Source organism: Colletotrichum gloeosporioides, assembly GCF_011800055.1.
Source record: "Colletotrichum gloeosporioides strain Lc1 chromosome Unknown consensus_109, whole genome shotgun sequence".
Taxonomy (NCBI): Eukaryota; Fungi; Ascomycota; class Sordariomycetes; order Glomerellales; family Glomerellaceae; genus Colletotrichum; species Colletotrichum gloeosporioides.
The window spans coordinates 91,960-113,767 of record NW_025544754.1 but is presented as its reverse complement, the minus strand read 5'-3'; the positions used below and the strand labels follow the sequence as shown (position 1 = coordinate 113,767).

General features: G+C 51.0%; 7 protein-coding genes across 7 annotated transcripts; 6 read left to right on the top strand and 1 right to left on the bottom strand.

Annotated features, from left to right (window-relative positions):
• Nucleotides 1–532: 532 nt before the first annotated feature.
• Nucleotides 533–4,734, top strand: GCG54_00014638 (Acetylesterase; the record flags this gene model as incomplete). Its single annotated transcript, XM_045414461.1, has 5 exons — nucleotides 533–1,700; nucleotides 1,761–3,033; nucleotides 3,091–3,189; nucleotides 3,833–4,293; nucleotides 4,397–4,734. 5 exons carry the CDS (start codon nucleotides 533–535, stop codon nucleotides 4,732–4,734), a joined length of 3,339 nt encoding a protein of 1,112 aa, XP_045256902.1.
• Nucleotides 4,735–6,762: 2,028 nt separating this feature from the next.
• On the top strand, nucleotides 6,763–7,999 carry GCG54_00014637 (uncharacterized protein; the record flags this gene model as incomplete). The annotated part of the gene is made up of 5 exons (XM_045414460.1): nucleotides 6,763–6,990; nucleotides 7,030–7,245; nucleotides 7,279–7,565; nucleotides 7,593–7,632; nucleotides 7,658–7,999. 5 exons carry the CDS (start codon nucleotides 6,763–6,765, stop codon nucleotides 7,997–7,999), a joined length of 1,113 nt encoding a protein of 370 aa, XP_045256901.1.
• A 592-nt stretch (nucleotides 8,000–8,591) lies between these two features.
• On the top strand, nucleotides 8,592–10,436 carry GCG54_00014636 (L-pipecolate oxidase; the record flags this gene model as incomplete). The annotated part of the gene is made up of 8 exons (XM_045414459.1): nucleotides 8,592–8,625; nucleotides 8,681–8,725; nucleotides 8,788–8,921; nucleotides 8,960–9,518; nucleotides 9,571–9,818; nucleotides 9,872–10,087; nucleotides 10,147–10,239; nucleotides 10,293–10,436. 8 exons carry the CDS (start codon nucleotides 8,592–8,594, stop codon nucleotides 10,434–10,436), a joined length of 1,473 nt encoding a protein of 490 aa, XP_045256900.1.
• An 834-nt stretch (nucleotides 10,437–11,270) lies between these two features.
• GCG54_00014635 (putative transporter PB10D8.01) lies at nucleotides 11,271–13,115 on the top strand (the record flags this gene model as incomplete). The annotated part of the gene is made up of 5 exons (XM_045414458.1): nucleotides 11,271–11,762; nucleotides 11,878–12,287; nucleotides 12,337–12,568; nucleotides 12,620–12,801; nucleotides 12,854–13,115. 5 exons carry the CDS (start codon nucleotides 11,271–11,273, stop codon nucleotides 13,113–13,115), a joined length of 1,578 nt encoding a protein of 525 aa, XP_045256899.1.
• A 1,168-nt stretch (nucleotides 13,116–14,283) lies between these two features.
• Nucleotides 14,284–15,235, top strand: GCG54_00014634 (Extracellular metalloprotease; the record flags this gene model as incomplete). The annotated part of the gene is made up of 2 exons (XM_045414457.1): nucleotides 14,284–15,110; nucleotides 15,166–15,235. 2 exons carry the CDS (start codon nucleotides 14,284–14,286, stop codon nucleotides 15,233–15,235), a joined length of 897 nt encoding a protein of 298 aa, XP_045256898.1.
• Nucleotides 15,236–17,332: 2,097 nt separating this feature from the next.
• GCG54_00014633 (uncharacterized protein) lies at nucleotides 17,333–17,986 on the top strand (the record flags this gene model as incomplete). Its single annotated transcript, XM_045414456.1, has 3 exons — nucleotides 17,333–17,602; nucleotides 17,671–17,806; nucleotides 17,868–17,986. The coding sequence occupies 3 exons, from the start codon at nucleotides 17,333–17,335 to the stop codon at nucleotides 17,984–17,986; spliced, it is 525 nt and encodes a 174-aa protein (XP_045256897.1).
• Nucleotides 17,987–20,305: 2,319 nt separating this feature from the next.
• On the bottom strand, nucleotides 20,306–21,091 carry GCG54_00014632 (uncharacterized protein; the record flags this gene model as incomplete). Its single annotated transcript, XM_045414455.1, has 1 exon — nucleotides 20,306–21,091. One exon carries the CDS (start codon nucleotides 21,089–21,091, stop codon nucleotides 20,306–20,308), a length of 786 nt encoding a protein of 261 aa, XP_045256896.1.
• Between the last annotated feature and the right edge of the window lie 717 nt (nucleotides 21,092–21,808).

The window sequence follows — 21,808 nt, the reverse complement described above, 5'->3', positions numbered from 1 at the left end:
ACGCAACAGGCTTTGGCACCTAGGCGTTGGTCATGTTTCAATAGCGGTTAACTCGCCACGTGGAAAGGCAATAATCTCCGAGATGCATGTTGGAGAAGCGCAAAAGTACGCCTGATGATCGATCGGGATAGTTCCAAATTGACGCAGCGACTTAAAGTACCTTAGACTAGGACTGCCACTGAGTGGACTTGTATTATGTTTGCTCACTTTGCTGCGGAATAAGCTTTACAAAATTGGTCAATCAAAAGTCGACGAAAAGGTACAGGAACAATTCCAACGTCGGGCATATTACTGCCGTTGACGGTTTGGAGTGGGAAATCCGCCCGAGCACGTCATCTTCCCGGCGAATTCGATCATCCAACAATCCACTCGGGGCACATCTGCGTCGGAGAAACTCCGACATGCAAGCATCCCCAATAAACTTAGTGATACAAAGGGCACTGGCCTAGCTAGATGGAATTGATCTAAATGTCATTCGTGCAATCACACCTTCCGTACGTACATTTTGCATCCATCAAAACCCATCGCCGCGATGAAGACCTTGTCCGACGAGGAGCTCACAAATCTCGCGGGCAATTACTTCGCCCCGAAGGGACTTTACCGTCACACGAAAGGCTTGCCATTTTTGGGTAGTCTTGAGTGTAACACAAAGACTCTCATTGCTGGGCAATGGACTGAACTCATTGTGGAATACACGGTTGGTGCCAGTGGCCTTGCTGATGGAGCTTGGATCAAAGGGACCTTCAAGTTCTACTCGGACTGGGCGCTGTTTCAGACTTCCGACCCAAAAGAAGACAACTACGTATCGGTAGAATACACGCCAGGCCCTCTCCACGAAGGACAAACAGCGGCGACGGTACAGTCACTGGCTGTTCGTTTCGACCAAAAGGGCCACGAGCGACCATTTCAAAAGGCCATCATCGTTGACATTGTCGACGGTTACATGAACCCCGGAGATAAGATTACTGTTCGAATTGGCGACAGACGATGGGGATCGCGGGGTACCCGGGTTCAAACATTCGTTGAAGACAAGTTCTTGATGAGGTGGTATATTGATCCAGTCGGAACTTCAAGGTTCGCTCCTATCAAGCCTGACATTGCTTTTCCAATCAAACCGGGACCAGTTGCTAGAGTTAAGGCCACAACTCCCCGAGTTGTTAGGCCCGGCGTTCACGTCCCCCTTCACGTCCATACCGAGGACATCTGGGGCAATGCGACAGCAGACCTAGGGAACCTGAAAGCTGAAGTCAAATTGATCAAAGTTGGCTCCCAGGCAGAGGTTGTCCAGACTAAAACCTTGCCTTTCGCAGCCCAGGGATGGACGGTGGTGAATGACACATACGAGTTCGTCAAAGATGGGGACTACGATCTCGTCGTGGCAGTAATTGATGGTGAGGGATCTGTCATTGCCACAGCTACTGACTATATATCTGTCGATGCCTCTCTACCCATCCCTCGGCCGTTGTACTCTGATCTTCACGTTCACTCCGATGACACTGTCGGCACCAACTCGACCACATACAACTTCTCTTACGCCAAGGAAATTGCCGGCCTTGACGTCGTCGGATACACTGCTAATGATTTCAACATTACCAAAGAGAAGTGGGAGCACACGCTTGAGATCATTAAGGGAGTTAATTCGCCTGGCGAATTTGTCGTATTCCCTGGGACAGAATGGTGTGGCAACTCAGCCGCTGGGGGTGAGTAAACCTGATTCGAATGTTGTTGTGCTCTTACGAAGGAAAGCTGATTTGATTCAGGTGATCACAATGTCATTTTCCTCGATGACCCGAAGACGAGTCAACCCGAGTTCCCTTTTGACAAGAAAGGGAATGTAGCTCGTAGCTTCGAGTGGAACGAGGACGGACCGGCAGAGCTGATACCCGGCGCCTGGCCACTGGATGAAGTCTACGCGACTTACGCCCATTCACCTGAAAGCCACCTTTTGATCCCCCACGTTGGCGGTCGTCGATGCAACCTAGCCTGGCACCATCCCCATTTGGAACGTCTTCTCGAAATTGGCAGCGCTTGGGGGTTATTCGAGTGGCTTCTTCGCGACGCCGTGAAACGGGGCTGGAAACTCGGCGTTTCCGCCAATTCGGATGAGCACCGGGGCCGATGTGGAGGCGGGGTACCCGGAACTGCCGTCTTTGGCACGAAGGGTGGATTTACCGGCGTCTTGGCCGACAAGCTGGAGCGTGGTAAGGTTGCGAAGGCCTTACGGGCAAGGCGTACATTTGCGACAACAGGCGAACGCTTAGTTGGGATCGTACGCACCGACAACGGACATCTTCAAGGCGATGATATATTTGTGAAGGAGAATGATGAACTCGTTCTCAGGTACAGCTTCTTTGGTGCGGGAGGGTACTCTTCCATCGAGGCTTGGGATGCGAGTGGTCGGATTCTCCACCGGGATCTCCAGAAAGAAGCAGAGACTCACGCCACGGCATCAACTCCTAGAAAGATTCGCGTGACTTGGGGAGGGGCTCGCGTTTACGACAGATATCGTGAGGCTGTCTGGCACGGATCAATCCTCCTTCCCGGGGCGGTAATCTCGCATGTTCGACATTTCGGGGGCGTGCTTGACAATGCCGACGATGAGATCACGCAACTTTCCCAAAACCAGGTCGTCTTCGAAACCCGAACCAGTGGAGATTTCGATGGTGTTGACATTTTCCTTGATGACACATCGGGAATCCCCTCTACTATCAGCGTATCGGGCCATTTAGGTGGATACGTCAAAGTTGGTGACGCCCTCAAAGGAAACCCCCACAACCCGCAACCTCGGTTCAACTTGGTTGCTACGGCAAAGGACTTGACTCAGGAAGGAGGGGTGCGCGACGACATAGTAGGCGGTGCTGACCTCTTTGTGTCCATCGATGGTCTGTTGGATGTTCCATTGCCCAAAAGAGTTGAAGGCAGCTTCACAGTGAAGGCAGAGTCTGGTAGTGGTGGTGACCGGGCGGTGTACTTTGTAGGCAGAGAGTATGGTGGAGGGAAGGTCATCACCAGTCCTGTATTCATCAAGTACGAGTGAGCCATTAGCTAGAAAGAAGCATCCACAGCGCACATAGTCTGTGCGGAAGGCAGATCTGACCCCCGCAACTCCAACAACCCCAATCTCTCGGGCCCAGTGCCCATTTCGCGCATCACCTGCACCTCCTCGGGCCTCAAAATTGGAAACCGAAAGTGAGCTAATACGCGCTCTGCCTTATTGAGAAAAGAGACCTACCGTCCGCGTCTTCTGATGTCGCAATGCAGATGGCGAGATCATCAATGGAGCGGAGTTTCTCTGAACAGGGATTTGGCTGTGGTTGTCATTGGGCCACCCCGGATTTCGGCACTGCATGCACCTGGTGTTCGGTTTGTGGACGGTGGTGGGGTAGTTCAATCTTAACGCGCCTGACAGGTGCAAGAGACGGCCAGGTTCCAGGGAGTTCCTCGACGGCAACCCGAACTGAGGCCTAGTGACGGCTTTTGTGCGGAATGGGGAGGAAGTGGACATGGCAAGAAGAAAATAGTTCTAGTACGGTGCATATATAAGCTTGTTAACTCCCCAGGTAGGCTCCGGCATTCACCAATTCATGCTCCGGAGTTTATAAATTTGATCGGCCAGCGGAGAGCCCAAGCAATTTGTCCTGCCATTATGCTCGGTCACAATCTTTCCCGTTTCGCTGTGTCGCTTCTTGTGACAAAAGCAGCCTCTTCTCCGGTCCCGCGCTCTGATCCGGCAGGTACTAAATACTTCGTAACCTTGTAAGTTGTCCCTCATACACTCTAAGACTTGATTTATCGACTCGCCTTCATCTAGATTTGGCTGACAAAGTTTTAGCGGGAGCTCTACTACACAGACCGGGTTTTCTGTCAATGGCACCGCTCCCTCGAGCAAGAATCCTATTGGCAATCCCTCTTTTCCTGGATCAACGACGACTGGCGGCCTCAACTGGCTAGGGTTTGATATCGTTGAGTTTAATCACACAACGATCTTAGCCTACAATCTGGCTGTAGGAGGTGCTACGACAGACAACACACTTATTCCAACATACACGGAAGGTATTGCGACCTACGTAGACCAGGTCGACACCTTTTACGATGCATACGTCCACCAGGAAAGCCCATGGTCCTGGGACGACGTTCTGATTGGGATCTGGATCGCCAACAACGACGTTGGCCAGTCTTTTGACAGAAACGACACATCCTCTCTGTACCCGAAGGTTTCTGCCCGTTACTTCGAACAGACTCAGCGCCTCTACGATGCCGGTGCCCGAAATTTTGTGTTTCTCACATGTGCTCGTAAGTTAATTTCATTGAGTTGCTAATGACGGCAATGACAAAAGACTATCGCTGACTATGGCATTGCTGTCAATCACGAAATCCCGCTAATGATCCGCAATAGCCCAGCAACTCACTCCTTTGATGATCGAAAAAGGCCCAGAAAGCAATGCAAGGGTTGCAGCTGCTGTCAAGCTCTACAATGAGATATTGGAAAAGAACTTTCAAAGGTTTAAAATAGCCCATCCGGATGTTCAAGCCTGGCTGGTCAAACCTTCGAAGTCATATGAGACTGCGATTGCGAACCCACAAGAATACGGAGCGCCAGACGCGATTTGTACAAACGAGGACGGCGTCAGCTGCCTGTGGTGGAACAACTACCATCCTGGAATTCAAATTCATCATCTTCTGGGAGCAGACGTGGCGACAACTGTTGGCACACCCTGGTTCAATCCCCAGTAGAAATAATAGTGTTTCCTAATGACAGATAAAGGAGAAAGAGGTCGCATAAATGCGGAATCAAACTTAGAGTAACGAAGTGGGAGTGCATTGATATGGTCTCTGGCTAAGAGGGAGCTCACACATTCAATCTTGTACTTGCCGTTCACCTGTGGTCTGACGGAGACCTCGATACTACCGCTGTACAATACGTTCACCTGACAGGATGCCTTGTCCATACGTACAAAACAAGACCTGCATCGGGGTTCGATAGCTCATGAATGAAAAGGACAGTCCAAACTTAGTGACGCAAAATTGTGAGGCCAGGCACATGCTAAGGAGAGCGACTGTATGAATCAGTGAACAACAGCACTTGCTGGTAGCACAGAGTCCGCGCCATATCATGTTGGAAAACTGACTCGGCGAAGGCTGCTTAGATATCGCTTTGCAACCTGGATGCTGAGTGTAGTGATCCACCAGATGAGCTGGAGCAGACGTGACTTTCACTTGCTGTGACGTTTCTTAAATGAGGCTCGACGAAGAAGATAAGTGCATGACTCGAGCTTGAGATGCTATGAGGGATCCGGCCTGGGTCTTCCGCATGCTGGCTGGAGTCTGGACAAACCAAACTAAGAAGGGATGACAGTGCGCGTCTACTGACAGACCCACAGAAGCATCCAAGAACCTGGACATTCTAGAAAACGTATTCAAAAGAGATTGATGGCAAAAGGCCGTCTTCGGAGACATCGTTGTTTGCCGAGAAAGTACTGATCACCAATTTCGGAAACTAGGTAGAATCCCGTCTGCGCATCGACTATCATGATATCATCGTCGAATGCAACCCCAGACCTTCAGGCTGTCTCAAAGTTTCCGAAGGCAATGTTCCCACTAGGACAAAAGAAGACTTAATGTAAGTTGAAATATGCTAATTGCATGTGATGAAGATGTAGAATAGGCGGCAGCCTGGAGACAATTATTCTCCCTTCATGGGTGGACCCAAGAGGGTTGGCAATGCCCTTGAACGAAAGAGATTAAGTGAGCGATTTCGGACGCGAGTGCATTCCTCATATGACGAATAACCCGAGTGCTTCACTGCGATGCTACGTGTGGTACTGGCGAGGTTGAAATCTGCAGACGCCCCCGTAATTCAACCTTGATGGCTTATGATCACCGCTGCATCAATGGAACCCGGATGGCCATTGAGCAACAGCACCTGAAATTTACGAGAGTAGGTATTTCGTCAATTGTTAGCAATGCCTTGAATGATACAAGCATTTTCGCCTCGAGTGCAATTAAGTTTCGGCAGGCTAAGATGGACCGCAGTCGCTACTGCAATGGGGTTCCATTCGAACCTGGAATTCTTCACCCTGCGAAATGTTTCCATATATTTCAGGGATCTCACTGGGCCCATGCGAGAGACCAATATCTGAGAGGTAGCAACGAACAATACCTTGCGCTGTATTGCGCAGGTTTTGCCAAGTTGATCGCATTACTACAAATCGAATGCAAATATTGGGTGGAGACAACTCGGAAGCTTCCCGGCGGGACGAAGTGCAGCTCTCAAGGTCTAAGACAAAAAATCATGAGATCAAGGAAGTCTCGGTAGTTGACCGCTGGAAGCTAAATTGATGACGAGAGTGGCGAGGCGATGTTGGAAGCGTCAAGGTATCGCTTGCCGACCATTTAGACAACGGGCAGCCACGTCTGCGATGCCTTGCTTGATGAGAACGTCGACCACGCCTGCAGCACCAGCACTACTTTACAGCCCTTGCCGCGGAGGTAGCGCTTGTCTCACGACAGAATGACATCCATGTCGTCTTTGCTAGGCTCTTCCCTCTTCTCAGTCTCACTCAGCCCATCTGCTCTTGGAAGAGTAACACCTCAGAACACCCCAAAGGAGAGTTACTTGGGAGGGACGCCCATTTTTGCAAGACTTCGATTCCATTGGTTTCAGCAAGTTGCAGAACTCCCTGGAAATTCACCGCCCGCAAGAGTTCCAATGCCTCAATTGCTATTGTTGGAGGTGGAATCTCAGGCCTCGCTACTGCCTAGATGCTGGACAGTGCCGGCGTCCATAATTGGGAAATCATTGAAGCCAGCGATCGTGTTGGAGGACGCTTTCGCACAGTACTTATCCGTGATACGGAAGAGTTCACCGAGATGGGCCCGATGAGATTACCATACCATGTCGTATACAAGAGCGACAATTCCACGCACGCGTACTCTGATCACCGCATGACTTTTCAACTCGCCGACTCCCGCAACAGAATGAACGAAAACGTCGAGAAGTACTGAATCGACTTTATTCCATGGATCCAGCACCATCCTAACGAACTACTCGCCTTTGGGACGGGCAGATATCCGGATGGCAGGGTGCCTACCCGCGCTGAGATTGCGAAAGATCCAAGCCTCGGTGCTCCACCGGTCATGGCATCGGCGGAATGCAACAACACTAAGAAAGAGATAAAGAAAGTATTGAAGAACGAGACTCTCATCAAGGAAATACAAGCCGATATTTGGGGGGTTCACAAGCAAGTGATGGACCTAGGCTAAGATGATTGAAGCCAGCAGTCGCTGCTGCGCAACCGTCTAAATGCAGATGAGAATGTCACAGATGCAATCTGGACTTCCACTGACTACGATGTCATCTGGGATGAGATGGCGCACAACTCCAACTTAGCTCTTGACGGGTCTGACGATACTCTCGGTGAGACTGAGTGGAAGTGTGTCGACAAAGGCTTCAACCGCATGTCGGACGCTTTCATTCTCCATGTCTCAGACAGACTGATCTTGAACCGCAAAATCCGGACGTTGGAACCGGTTCATGACGAAGCCGGCAACAGTCGAACACGTCTGTCATGATATCCCAACACGGCTAACAGGACATTTGAGTATAAAGACTACGACTACACCAGCATGGCTGTCCCTTTCACCATGAATCGATTAGGCTGTCGGAGCTCTGTACTATCCCGTGTATGGATTGAACGAATCAGGACCCAGTCCCATCACACACTATCGTGGCGGAGATTGGAGTGATCGTTTTGTTAGCTTCACAGAAGAAGAGGACGTAGGGCTGGTTCTTGATGTTATCGTGAGCTTGCATGGAGAAAAGGCCCGAGAGCTCTATACTGGCGACTATGCTCGCCTCTGTTGGCTTGAGGATGAGCATACAGTTACTTCGTGGTGCCGCCCCGACGTGGAACAGCATAAGCTGTGTATTCCCTCATACCACCGTACGGAACACAGCACGAATTTTATCGGCGGGCATACGGCTCCGACTCATGCTTAGATTGGTTAGTCGCTTTATTCTTCCGTCAGAGGCTCTTTTCAGTTGCTACTTGAGTTGGGAATGGCCCATGAGGCGAAGAAATTGAACCAAGAGTGGATGGGCCAGTGGATTCATTGGTTAGATGTAGGGCTTGTGCGAAAGTCGCAGCTGTGAGCAGGATAATAAGCATGCGAATATAAAGTCTGGTCTTCGGCAAATTTTTGTTAATTGATTCCATAACATCAAACCTGTCTTGATTGCGATGCCGTTATTGACCCGCACGCTATCACATCTGGCCTTTCGCTCTTTTTTTGCCGTAACGCCTGTCAATATCAGTGGTCCTGAGATCCTTCTGGGATCCTTCTGAACAGCGTTACCTCATTGGGCAGGTCAAATGTAACCATTATCTGAGCGAAAATGGGACGTTGGGTCCCCGCAGATCGTCAAACACCTTGGGAGATAAACAGTTTCCCAAAGTGCTGTGTCGGTCTGCGACTTCGGAGCTCGGGGTTAACTGACTAATGATAAGGTGCTCTTCCCCGCGTCTTGCCAAACCAACATGATACGCAACGATTACCCGATCTCTGTGAAGTTATTTGCGCATTGAGATATCATGTCGGAACAAAAGTCAATCGCTATTGTCGGTGGTAGGCAGAATGCAGTGACCATATAGCTTCGCAGACTTACTAACGCTCTGTTTAGCGGGCATATTCGGGCTATCGCTGGCGGTTGCCCTCAGCAAGAAGCGTGAGTCTTGGCGCCTTCTCCCGAAAGAAGACCTATGACTTGTGAGAGCTGATAAAACACAGCCGGAAATCGGGTTCATGTCTTTGACAGACATCAATACGACGAGTCGGGATACTCGCCCGATTTCGCCCACAGTACCCAGGCAGCTTCCGTGGACCATAACAAGATCGTTGGTTCCCTGCACACTCGCTCTAATGTGTGACGTGTAGCAATTAACAATTATCTAAATTGCAGTTTCGAGCATCCTACGGAAAGAGCATCCACTATCAACGCCTAGCGCTTGAGAGTCGCAGCGCCTGGGAGAAAATTAACGAATTACGCCGCGAAGAAAAGAATGAAGAAGAGCGGTCTGACTTATTCAGCGGCTGCGGCATGCTTCGCGTCCAACCCGACGCCGATCTTGGTGCACTGGAGCGTGAGACTCTGCGTAATTTTGAACGTGACGGGCTGCGTGATACACAATTTGTCAAAAGTGATCCCACTGACCGCCAGCGAGCCACTGAGCGCGGTTGGGACTCAAAGCTCCTTGACTTTGCTATCCCGGATTCATCTTCGAATCAGAGCTTTGAGGCAGTTCTCGACTCTACGGCTGGTTTCACTAAGTGCAGTGAAGCTTGCGCTTACTTCTACAAGATAGCTGAACGCCAGGGCGTCGTATTCCACTTTGGGCCCCAGAAAGGTGGTTTTGGGAGTCTCATAGAAGAGAACTTCCCGGAGTCATCTACGAAAAGGGCTACTGGCCTGAAGACCAAGGATGGAGCTGTTCACAAGGCCGATGTTGTGGTCATTGCTGGTAAGTTCGCTCTCCACAATTCAACAGTTGCAGTGACCAATGTTTCTGGCAGCCGGATCTTTTTCCACGCAACTATTGCCCGAGCTGTCGTACCACCTGGAGTCCTCAGCCGGAAGCGTCGTCACCTTCAAGATCGACAAGGATGACGAGCGGCTCTGGAATAAGTACTCTCCTGAGCGTTTTCCTGTGATCACTTGGAAGAGCGCTGCCCGGACTGTCGATGGCAAAGACATCGGAAGTATCTATGTATTTCCTCGGACATCTGACGGCCTCATCAAGATCGGCTACAGGGGCGTTAAGGTATGTAAATGCTTGCAATACTTGTGAAGGTCTTGGAATTGACAACTCCCCAGTTCACGAACTTCCAGCCTGCCCCCCCTGATGCTGGCTTCACGCAGGACGGGAAATGGTCTGTGCCCATGTCGCCCGCTGATTCTCGTGTTGTACCGGACAGAGCCAGAGAGGCTATCAAGCCGTTCGTATCCATTTTCCTCCCGGACTTCAAGGAACGAGATTTTTATTCAACAAAGATGTGTTGGTACACTGACTCACTTGACAACTCTTTTGTGGTAAGTAATTGTGAAGTAGGATAAATTGCTCGGTCTTGTTGATTTAGGCCGTGTGCTAGATTGACTACGTGCCGAATTACGCCGATAACTCCGTGTTCGTCTGCACTGGCGGAAGTGGACATGGAGCTAAGTTTCTCCCCGTTCTAGGTGAAGTGAGTACTTCAAATATCCATGTCATTCAATCACTGCTGATTTGCTATTTTAGCACGCTGCCGATATTCTGCTGAATGGTGAGCAGAGCAGCTCGTTTATGCGCCCTTACTGGCGATGGAGAGAGACAGCGCGCAGAGGGAACGGGCTTGAGGAGGGGCCCAAGGGCCCCCGAAACATTGGAAGTTCGAACCAATGAATGTACTTAGAAGATACAGTCCGATAATTTCTACGTTGCTGTGAGCCTTGATCTTTGTGCCTGATAGCGAGTAAACACAGTTGCATGATGTCAATTCCCGAGATCCCTCCCCTCAGTGACCTGTAACCTCTCATCGTGCGGTTATCCTGCATGTGGGGCTGTACCGACAGACGTAATTCTCTCAGGAACCATGAGTCGTTTGCTGTTGGGATGTATCTTATCTAAGCTCGTCAAAAGCCAAGTATGCCGCGCCGCTTCGGGCCGCTGGCCAAGAACGTCTGATTCTCCGTTAAATGGACGGAAGAGCTTCCCAACTTCGTCTTCAGCTCGTTGTGATTTGTTGCCTGAGTAGGAAATTTAGTGCGATCCGCGCGTCCTGAATGACACACGAGCAACCTTGATGTCCTGAACTGCCAAGGACGGCTGCGATGGATTTCTTGGCGTTCGTTCTTGGCCACAGAGAGAGACGTCGAAATAAGACACTGCCCCTGGCAAAGTGTGTGCCGCTTTATCCGAGATGCATCTGTTGGCTCTGGTTCGACGTCTTGACGCAGCAAGCACCCTTGCGGATATTAAGTTGACGAGAAGGGCATAAGGAGCGCGAAGCGGAGACGCATCTGAAGGATGAGGGTCCCGGAGGCAAACAGGTCAGGGGTGAGACGAGCTTCCAACAGAAGTCAACAGCAATCATGTTGCGTTATAAGGCGCATTCTTCACCCGCTCTGTGGCGTCTTCACTCGTCCTTAGCAGTGCTTGAGAGGCAAGGAAGTCAGCAGCAAACCTCCGTCGGCTTCTCAACCCCACTTTGTTACTTCTGCTCATACCACCGCCGTCATGACTAGAGACAGAGGTATTGAGGAAGACAGCCCCAACGAGAAGATCGTCCACACTTCCAACGATGGCACTCCTCTCGACGTGAAGCCATCCGACAATGGCAACGGACAGGGCAGACATGAGCACGCCGTCAGTAAGGATGAAGTCGACGATACCACACTCTTCTACAACCTCAATAAGGAGAAAGCCGGCTCTTTCACTGCGGAGATGGAAGGTAAGCTTGTGCGCAAAAACTTCTGGTTTCTGCTTGGTCAGACCTGGTGGATCGCCTTCCTGATCCACCTGGACAAGTCGACACTGTCGCAAGCTAGCACTATGGGGATCTTTAAGGATGTCGACATGACGAAGAAACAGTACAATGACCTTTTTGTGGTGTTTTATACTGGCTACCTTATTGCTCTTTGGCCAGGGGCATGGTTGTCTCAGAGAACTGGCCAGAAACAGTTCATCGTTGGATCGCTATTGCTTTGGGCTCTATTGCTCGCAATGCATGTACTTGTCAAGACAGGAGGCCAGATGATAGCCTTGCGGTTTCTGTTGGGCATGGCGAGTTTCCCTTGCTTTGGAATCTGTGTATGAGCACAGTCCGACTAACCGACCAAAACAGACCGAGTCTCAGATTGTACCGAGCACCACCATTCTTCATCAAGCATTCTTTTCTCCAAAGAAAAGTCCTTGGGTTCAGCTTCTTTGGTGGGCTTCGGGCAGCTTCGCAAACGTACTCCTCACCATGGTTGCTTACAAGTTGATCCTCCTCGATGATGCTCATACACTGATTGGCGGGCTGTCGTCGTGGAAGTGGTTGCACATTATATGTGTGATCCTGACCTTTATCATGGCAGTCCCGCTGGCTTTCTTCCTGCCAAACTCACCCGTGGAGGCGAAATGGCTCTCGACCGCAGAGAAGGTACACACAATCAAGGCGATCCGCGACACACAATCGGGCATCAAGAATTCGACATGGAAGTGGTCGCAAGTTCGAGAAGCGTTTACAGACCCCAAAAGTTGGCTTTTCATGTGGGTTGTCACCTGTCCATTGTCTTTCAACTCACTGATGGCAATGCAGATTCCATATGTTCTTCAACGAACTTCCGAACAACACCTCGCAGCAGCTTCCTCTTATTATCGTTGGTTTTGGCTTTACGCCAGCAGAGAGCGCGCTTTTCAATATTGCCAAGCCGTTGATTGGTTCATTCCTTGTTCTTGTATCTGCCGCTATGCTTTATGGGACTCGACTTGGCACTGGCTATACCTGCGCGATATCGTACATCCCATGCTTCGTTGGGGGCATAATTGAGGTGAGGCTTCGATATCATGACTTTGCTTACCGTCTTCTGACTCCCTCACAGCTTGCAGCCCCTTGGTCCAACAAGATCGCGCTCGTTGTTGGCACTCAGATTTCAACATTCAAGCCGTCCTATCTGCTCGGTCTTTCTTGGGCTGGTACCGCCACGACCGGGTATACGAAGAAGCTTACCGTTATGTCAACCTGTGTGGTTGCTGCATCGGCTGCAAATATGATTTCGCCCGAGTAAGTCGCCGCTAAGCTCTCCAGCAGAAAAGCCGCTAACGATGTTTTTCAGGTTTTGGCAACCCAAGTACAAACCAAGATACACTCTACCATGGGCTTTCATGACTGCATTTTGGTTCATATCACCTGCCATGTGCCTTGTCATCCGCTGGTATCTCGTCCGTGAGAATCGACGCAGGCAGGCTTACGTGGATGCTGATGGAAGTTCGGACGACAACGATGTCCTGGACACTGGGGACAGGGTTGTCCATGTGTACAAGGAAGATCTCGATCTGACGGATCGCCAGAATCAAAAGTTTATTTACCCGTTGTGAGGTGATGAAAGTAGGGCTGCTGTGTTGGATACTGAAGGAAATGCAGCCAGGTAGTCAAAAGAACCTAGAACTTAGGAGGCTTATACGAATAGTTGTTGGAAGAGTTGGATGTACTTTGAATTCTGGTCTTGAAAGCAAGAGGCAGTTTATCTTTTTAGAACACTTCAAGCCTAGAAAAGGAATACGGAATAGATTGATCGTTGGATGTCGGACACACCCTGCAGTTTGGACTGGAAGTGAACTTGTGTACTGTATGTATCTTGTCTGCCTTAGTTCATCAATATGATTAGCTATTTTATCAGCAGCGCTTGCAAGCCGGTGCCATATTAATGATCCTATGCAGCTTGCCAAGACTTTTGTGGAACTTTAATGGATGGCTGTTACCCTCCAGGCAAAATGACCTAAAACCTACATCGACCGAATGAGTCTACCTGTGTGTGTTCAAATGGAGGCGAGTCCAGCATATTGATCTTCGCTACGTCCCCGCCCACCGTCGCCGAGTGTGGGATCGACCGGCTACGGCAGTGATCCACACCTCCGCGCCGGACGAGACTCCGGAACCTAATCCTTTGTGGGGTGACGTCGATTAAGCTTGTCCTTAGCTCATTTCAGTCGGCGACAATTTCGATATTATCCCTGCTAGACGGTACCTGAGGTTCAGTCATCGGTCGTTCTACCGAGTTCTGGTAAAGAGCAGATTGTTGCGTCAGTCTCGTGCGACAATGGCTTTGACTTCCGGACTGAGGGAATACCATATCGTCGCGAAACCGAGACTTTCTACGTCGCTTCCGGGATAATTAGCTTATGCTTATTAGGGAAGGTAGTTCTCTTAACTCCGCAATGGAAGGTGATCAACGGCTCTGATGCCGGGCGCTTGGCCTTCCAGCTCCCGCTACCGACCGCGTAGACAGGGATCCCGGGCACAGCAACTGAAAATAGTTGGCGAACCGCTGAAATGGGCCAATCGCCAAGCAGGATAAGTGGGAAACGGCCATCAATACGAACAAAGTGGATCCGACCTTCAGCATCCGTAGATTGCATCAAGCCAAGGAAAACATGGGGAAATTTGTTGTTGATAAAAAGCCGGTGAGCCCGCGTTATTGATAACAAGCAACCGAGACTGTTCATCGTCATCAGCGACTCCGAAGCTGACAATCTTGCTGCGATCATGAAGGGTCTTATTATCGCACTGGCCTCTTTTGGCCTCACCAGTGCCGCCGCAGTCAGCTCTTTGGCGCAGCCCGTAGCTCGCCAAGGGTGCCTCGTCTCCGACGAGGGCGCTATTCAAGACCCGGTCATCCAATACACGGAAAAGACTGTTCGCCGTCAAACCTTCCCGAGCAACTTCACTGTCGACGTTAATTTCCATCTCGCCAGCACCGAGGAAGAAGCGGACCTGATCACGGACGAGATCGTCGATGCACAATGGAAGGTTCTCCACGAGGCCTTCGCTAGGTACGACATCAACCTTGTGCTCAACTCGACTGAGCGTACGGTCGACAACCTGACCGGTTCCGCTTTCCTCATTAACGAGGGCCCTGACAAGGGCTGGGTTTATCACGAGGAAGAGTACAATACGTATCTGAAGGCGACTCGCAAGGGCGGATATGATGCTTTGAACCTGTACTTCTTCAGCAGTTACTCGCCGGGTGCTACAGGCTACTGCCAGTGGCCTACGCCTCTCGCCGAAACCGACGAGTTGACCTTTTGGAAGGATTCGTGCCAGTTGAGCGCAATGACTATGCCAGGCTTCACCGCTGAGCAGGGCGCTTTCGAGTCGTGGAACCTTGGCCATCTTGCGGTTCATGAGAGTGGCCATTGGTTTGGTCTGAACCACACCTTCGCCGGTGGCTGCTCAGAGCCTGGCGACTTTGTTTCAGACACGCCAGCGCAGCTCACCCAGATCTTTGGCTGTCCCGAGGGTTCCGACTCTTGCCCAAATCAACCCGGTTTGGACCCCATTCACAACTACATGGGCTACACTGATGATGCTTGGTAAAATGCTCCTCTCTTGATATTGCCTTGAAATGCAACTGACTTGGTCGACCAGCACGAACGAATTTACCCCGGGACAGAAGGACCGCATGTTTTCAACCTTCTTCAACTTCCGTAGGAAGTAAGCAGACCAAAGCCGATGATGGAAGGCGTGAGTGTCTTTAGATCTTTGGTCGGGGGCAGGAAGACCGTAAAAGCGAGACTAAAACAATACAAACACTTAAATTTTTGGTGATACTTTATTTTGAAAGAAATGCAAGACAAGCCTAGGGTATCCGCGCGTGTCAAAAAGACCGAGATCACATGGTTCAATTGCTATGTCTTGAGTATTCATTCCAAAATAAACATCGCACTGCAGTCATACCAAACGACACTCTCTCGTAGACTGTGCTCATATGCTGACACGTTAAGCAGCTATAATTCTTCGGGTTTCTCCCGATCGCATAGTGGGCACACGTAGTAGGTATGAAAGAAAGTCCTCAACTGCGTACTCCTTGCTCCTGCGGGAGATCAAGCAAGACTCTGGCTTTAACTCTAGTTCCGGAGATTTCGAGTTAGATAGATGACTGTTGAGACATAGAGAATCGCCCATCCTCTGGCTTTTGTTTGGGTCTTGGGTAGATCCAAGACAAATGTCTGGTACGACGTTGACGGGAGGTCTGTCTCATAGAACTGCTGTGTTATCTTCTTTTTCATTGCCAACTGGGGTGTTTCGGGCTCGGGCAGCCCTGAATCAGTTAAGTCACCGCCGACACCACCGCCAATCGCAGTTGTTGCCTATTTGAATCTGCGTTTAGCCATCGGAGTCCCCTTTACTGATAGGTCACTGCAGCTTGGGGCAACACGATTCCAGGTTACCTACGGCCAGAAGAGACCTCTGAGTGCACACGACGGGTATTGTCCACGGTTCAATGAACTACTTCCAGCACCGTGAAAAGGACTGAAGACTGCCAACTTGACCCTTTCCCCAGCAGTAGCAATTGGCCGCTGCATTTCGCCGCAACATAAGGTTGACACCTCTCGTCGCAGTTGTTCTTCATCACAACCAATCGACTCTCGAAGGAAGGTAGCTCTTGCCAACCGTCGATGGACAGAAGAAAGAGCCGCACCTACCAGAACACCGACACTACAAGTCAAGCAGGCACCCGCCTTGTGACTGCCTCCGACCATTTTCTACCTACTTCAACGACGACACACCTTCGGGCTGACTTCTCCCCCCAACACCAACAACACCAACAACCGCCTTTTCACAACAGCTAGTATCAAGACTCTCGGTGCAGGATTGCCATCTCTCCTCTCCCTCACTTATTACTGAGACGTGCAGCCTCGACTCCAACACTGCTCAAATACGCACCACGACCAACGGGATGGATCGCTCGCCACCCCAGCCCAGGGACTGGACTCTATCCGCCGCATCCATGATACCCACGAGGATCGATGCAGCATATCTGCCTAGACTGTCTCAGCTTGGCGCACCACAACCTACGGCCCGACTGGACCAGCTTGTTGGTAGCAGCATCGACCGACAACCCGCACCTTCCCAGCCACAACCAACGAGCGACTTCATGTCCAGTCACAGGCAGCCCAAGAGAGGGCTTGGTCTCCAGGATGGCGACGAAGAGTCCGCCACTGACAGTCCATCCTCCAAGCGACGTCGTCGTCTGATCCGCAGAGAGGGTGATCGAGGTTCCCTGATCCAATCTCAACGTGTTCCTGACCCTCGCATTACAGTCTTGGGGAGGACTATATCACAGGAAGATTTCCTCCACTTAGAATCTGTCTTTCGGAGTCGTGGCACAAATGCTCCACCGCAGTCTCGCATTTCCTCCCCCGCTCCCATTTCTCTCCTCGGCCGACACTCTGCCGTTGAGAGAAATCATTCAGGGGGAAATGAAGAAGACGAGGTAGAATTCATCGGTTCACGGTCTGCTATCGATATCATGGCAGAATCTCGGGCCCAGATGCCTCCAGCAACTCCCCAACCTCGATCAACCGGACCAACTCAGCCGGCCTTGCATGCATCGTCATCTGCGCCAATGCTTGCCCACTTCTCGAGCCCAACTCCAGAGTCTTTCGATTCTTCGCCTTTGTCAGCACATTTGCCGGCGCCTTTGCCAGCGCCCCGGTCTGATCGCCAGCGTCAACATCCCCTCAGTCTTCGAATGCCTGGCTACGCAGCAGAGGTCGGGAACGTTGCCACCCGCAATGACAGACCTAACATCATGGCAATGGCACAGATCCATCCCATCGCCAGCCAAAACAATGAGGACGTCAGGTTTTCCACAATTTTGAGCATCACGCAGTCGCTCTCGGTCCTCGATCAGATAATGCCAACCCATTGGATCCGTCGAGGCATTACCCTGCACGAGGACTTGCGCTCGTGGCTTACAATCGACATGCAACGACCTAATGCCGGCAGCGACGAGGCCTTTCGGAATTGTGTCTGCGCCGTTGACGTTCCGAGGAAGTTCTATTTCGCCGGGTGCCGCCATGTAAGTCATACACAGCCGCATTCACTCCAAATCATGACTTTGGAAAGGACCTAATCTTGTCTTGTTAGATGGCTTGTGGCGACTGCGCTCGCAAGTCTGGACGATGCTGTGATCGTGACCAAAGCATGGTACTCTGCTATCCTCCCGAAGGCGCCGAATGTCCTATCTGCGAGGATACCAACCCTATCTTGATCTTCAAGTGCGGTAAGTCGTAGATGTTTCTGTCGAGTAGGATAAAATCACTGACTCCAGCCACCATTCCCAGGTCACACCATGTGCCAGTCTTGCTATCTTCGGCTCTCCAGCCAGCCAGGAAACACGCTGTGTCCCCAATGCCGGGCCGACTTGGGATACGGCGCGATCGCGAGGTTCAACCCCGCGTAAACAGGCTAGAAGGTATGTGGCGTAAGGTAAACACATGGTACTGCTAGTAGATATCATTGAAGGGGGGAAGCTGCGCGCTTTGCGAAGGGACAGGGGTACTCTGAACAACAGGCTTTTTGAGAAGTTTGGCGAGAACGCAATGCATGAATTTGCGCTTATCTTTATCAATGGTTAGCAGGAGTTTATGGCGTGCATTTTACACAGCGTTTGCGACGTGGTAGGCAGACACCCACAGCCGTAGTCAAAGACATCATCAGCGTTTGGAGCATAGAAATAGAAGCTCGATGTGGGAGCATCAGAATCCTACAAGTTATGCAACACAACAAACTCCACTGCAGCTCCAGTCCCTTCTGTTTGAAGCAAGATATCAGCATGGCCGTCCCAAATCAAAGTTAAGACGGCTGTATAACTCGGTTTTCGATGTAATATGATGAAGCTAATCTTATTATCTTGAGGAGAAGCCACTTATATAAAGCAACTGACATTCCCCAGTTTCTACGTAAAAACCTTATCTATCTTAGTCCCCGTTTCGTGAGAGTTCCACAATAGTTGACGAGGTTTGCTGCCGTAACCTCCTGTACAGAACCACGAGAATCGCCGTCCTTATGGAGGTAGGCGTTGCCGGGGCTCACCTGGAAAATCAATGCTGTTGGTTGGCACCCGTAAGCGCCCAGCCGCGCATCAACCCCCATCATGCAGCCACCATGCCTCCGCGAATTTCATGGCGGGAAAAACATGTCATCGAAAAAACCGAGACCTTCTTTGGCGACATGTCACTCCATCAGCCGCTATCTTGATCTTTTTGGGCCATCTGAGATCGAAGGATGCTCAGCATGCCTCGCTGTTCTTCTCTCGATATGCCAATCATCCTAGTCCCAACGGTAGCCTATCTGCCTCCTCAGAAGGCAGCAAATTTAGTGACAGTCGCATCCTGGATGCTGTGCCTCTTCAACCCCGAAGTCGCCCCCACACTTGAGTCTCGTCTGTCCGCCTCTGAGTGGCCCAATTGCCAGCGCCAAGGAGAGTGTGATGTGAAGTCAGCAACGTTAGCTGCATGCGTCGGTCTCTCGAGCGGCCATGCCGGCCAGTATTGCGTAAAAGCACAGAACGCGGGAATGCGATGTGCCGCCCGTGGCAGTCCCATCCACTCACAGATCTCTTCTTCTGCAGATTATCAGCGCATAAGTGCCGCGTGACTCTTGACTGCATTTGAGGCGTAATTTGGACCGCGTCCTTTTAAAATTTGGTTGCTTCTATGCTTCGAACTCCTCACTTCCCTTCTCTGTGAGCATGACATCGTTTGAGATTTGTGCGATAGCCTGCTTTGTGTAGGACCTCTAGGGGCCTTGATGATGGGCGACTTGCCAGCGGTGAGGCCCGGCACAATGCCATATATTAGCTGTCGATGGTTAACGTGCTTGTTGACAGGGAAATCAAAGCGAGAAAGCGGTACCTGATATCGAAGATCAGCCTTCCACGGTCGCTTGCTCAACCGCTGACCGACAGCGACAAGCTGGAAACGCCACGTCGGTCGACTTACTTCAACTGCCTCCAGGGGTGGCACCCAACAGAAGCATGTCAAATGTCCCGGCATCCAAGTGCAAGCGTCCTCCATTTCTTCGAAGCCCTGCATATCGGTCGGCCGATTCCCTGCTGGAGTATTCACCGAGATATGGCTCCCGGAGCTTCGAATCATTCATGAATAAACAAAGCAAAAGTAGCGGAAGGGTGAAGAAAACTCATACCGCGACAAGAAGGCGTCCGAGCTCATTGAGAGACCCGACAGCCAAGGTGGCGTTAGGCGACTTGACGGATCGGATGTTGAGCCTTGAGGTGGACTCTGGAGAAAGGCACGACATCAACGTATATGCTGCAGAGAAGGGAATCTCGAACACAGCAATTGACAAAGCTCGGGACGATAACTAAACACTTTGCCGTATTATTGAGCATACCGAGTTGGTCCACTTCGGAGTCGTTTCCGATTCATGCGCAACAAGGGAATTGCCCCGGGACGGCAAAAATATCAATGGCTCCAAACCCGTAGCTACCGGCAGCCCTAGGTAGTACGTTCAACAGAGAGAGAGGGTTCAGCGATGATGAGAGTCAAAGCCACGGGCCATCTCTATAACTTTCCCCCGAATGATGCGGTATGTTGGTATCTCACTGAATTGATTCATTTGATTGAGTCATCTACGTAGCAGTTTCGACATTGTTCTGTGGCATTTGATCGCCCGATTACGACTCATTCGCAATCGGCGTCTGGCGACGATAGCCGAAACGGCTTTACGGAGCCATGTAACCCAAGCTTTGGTTTCCACATTACGCTTTGACTCTCCCATCTCTCTCAACCTCATCCGCAATTTCGGTGACCTGCTCCACGAATTTGTCGACCTCGGTAATGAACGCAGAGTGGCCACCGGGGTTACGAAGCACCCTCTTGAGCGTTGGTATGGTGGCAATGATCTGCTCTTGCGTCGTCGGAGGAATGGTCTGGTCCTTTTCGCAAAAGATGTAGTATGCGGGAACTGTCAGCTCGTCCAGGCCAACAGAAGCGCCGCCGAATAGTGCCTCCTGAGACTGGGGCAACAAAGCCGCCATGCACTTGTCCGCCAGCTCGTCCGGCATATCAGGTCCGTAGAAAGCTGCCTTAGCCTTGGCGTTTGCCGTGACGAGGCCGTCGGCGACATCGACAATGTCCAGTCCGGGAGGCAAAACACTGAGGGCGCTGGCTCCCTTCTTAGGAGGCATGTTGGCGGTCACGTAAACGACCGCGCGGATGCCACCCTTCTTCGATTGTGCGGCTCTCTCGGCTACCGAGTAGCCCTTTGACGCGATGGTCAATGGCGTTCCGCCGTAAGAGTGTGCCAGGGCGAGAAACTCTTTGCCCTCGTCAAGGTAAGAGTCGAGATCGGTCTGGATCTTGCGCGCATCGTCGTCCAGTTTGACCTTGGGGTCATCGCCAACACTAGGGAGGTCAACTCCGATGATGGGAGAGAAACCAGCAGTCTCGAGCTGTGCCTTGGCTAAGTCAAAACATGAAGACTTGTGGAAGCCACCGTGAACGAAGACGACGCCAAGTGACCTGGGAGCTCTAATCGCGGGCATGATTGACGATTCTTTTGGCGTTGCTATGCGAAAGGTTGAGTTGGAAAACTGTAAATCTCGGTTGTTGTGAGCAGACCCTAGCGACCTCATGAGTGAAGGCGCCGGTATTTTGCATTGAGGGCAGACGATCCTTTATCGAGAGCGAGTCTCTCGCGTTTGCGGGGCTTCGTGAAGGTCGAGGATGCAACAAGTGGCCTGTTGTGGGAACCATTATGAAGCTCAATGTTACTCTACATCCCGATCTTCTTGCTGGGCTCCCCGGCATCCGGTTCTTCGGATGGTGGAGGCGGATTCGAATTGGACGTCTTGTATTCGAGCGAACAGAACTCCAACCAACGGTTTTGTATCTGAGCGAGTCATGGGCTCCCTTCGTTGTCGGAAGGATCTTAGCGGGTGAAGTTTAGTGGCCGTACAGATTGATTGAGGTGGGGTCTCCGTGGGTGTTCATGAGGGTCCATCGTGGAGCCATGCGGCCGACATGAGCAGATATTCACTCTACTTCTGCTGTTAATGTTCGTGGGATGCACAACTTACTATGACAATGGAGGGATCACGTTTCCAGCAAGTGTGACGACTCATGCAAGGTACGGCGTCCAACTACGGTTCCCTGTCTGTCCGTATGAAGAACTGTTGCAGAAGATTCCACCTTCGACTGCCGGGTTAGAACCCATGTTTTCGCTTGAGTTATATGAGAGGGCTAGCTGCATCTCTCTAGGG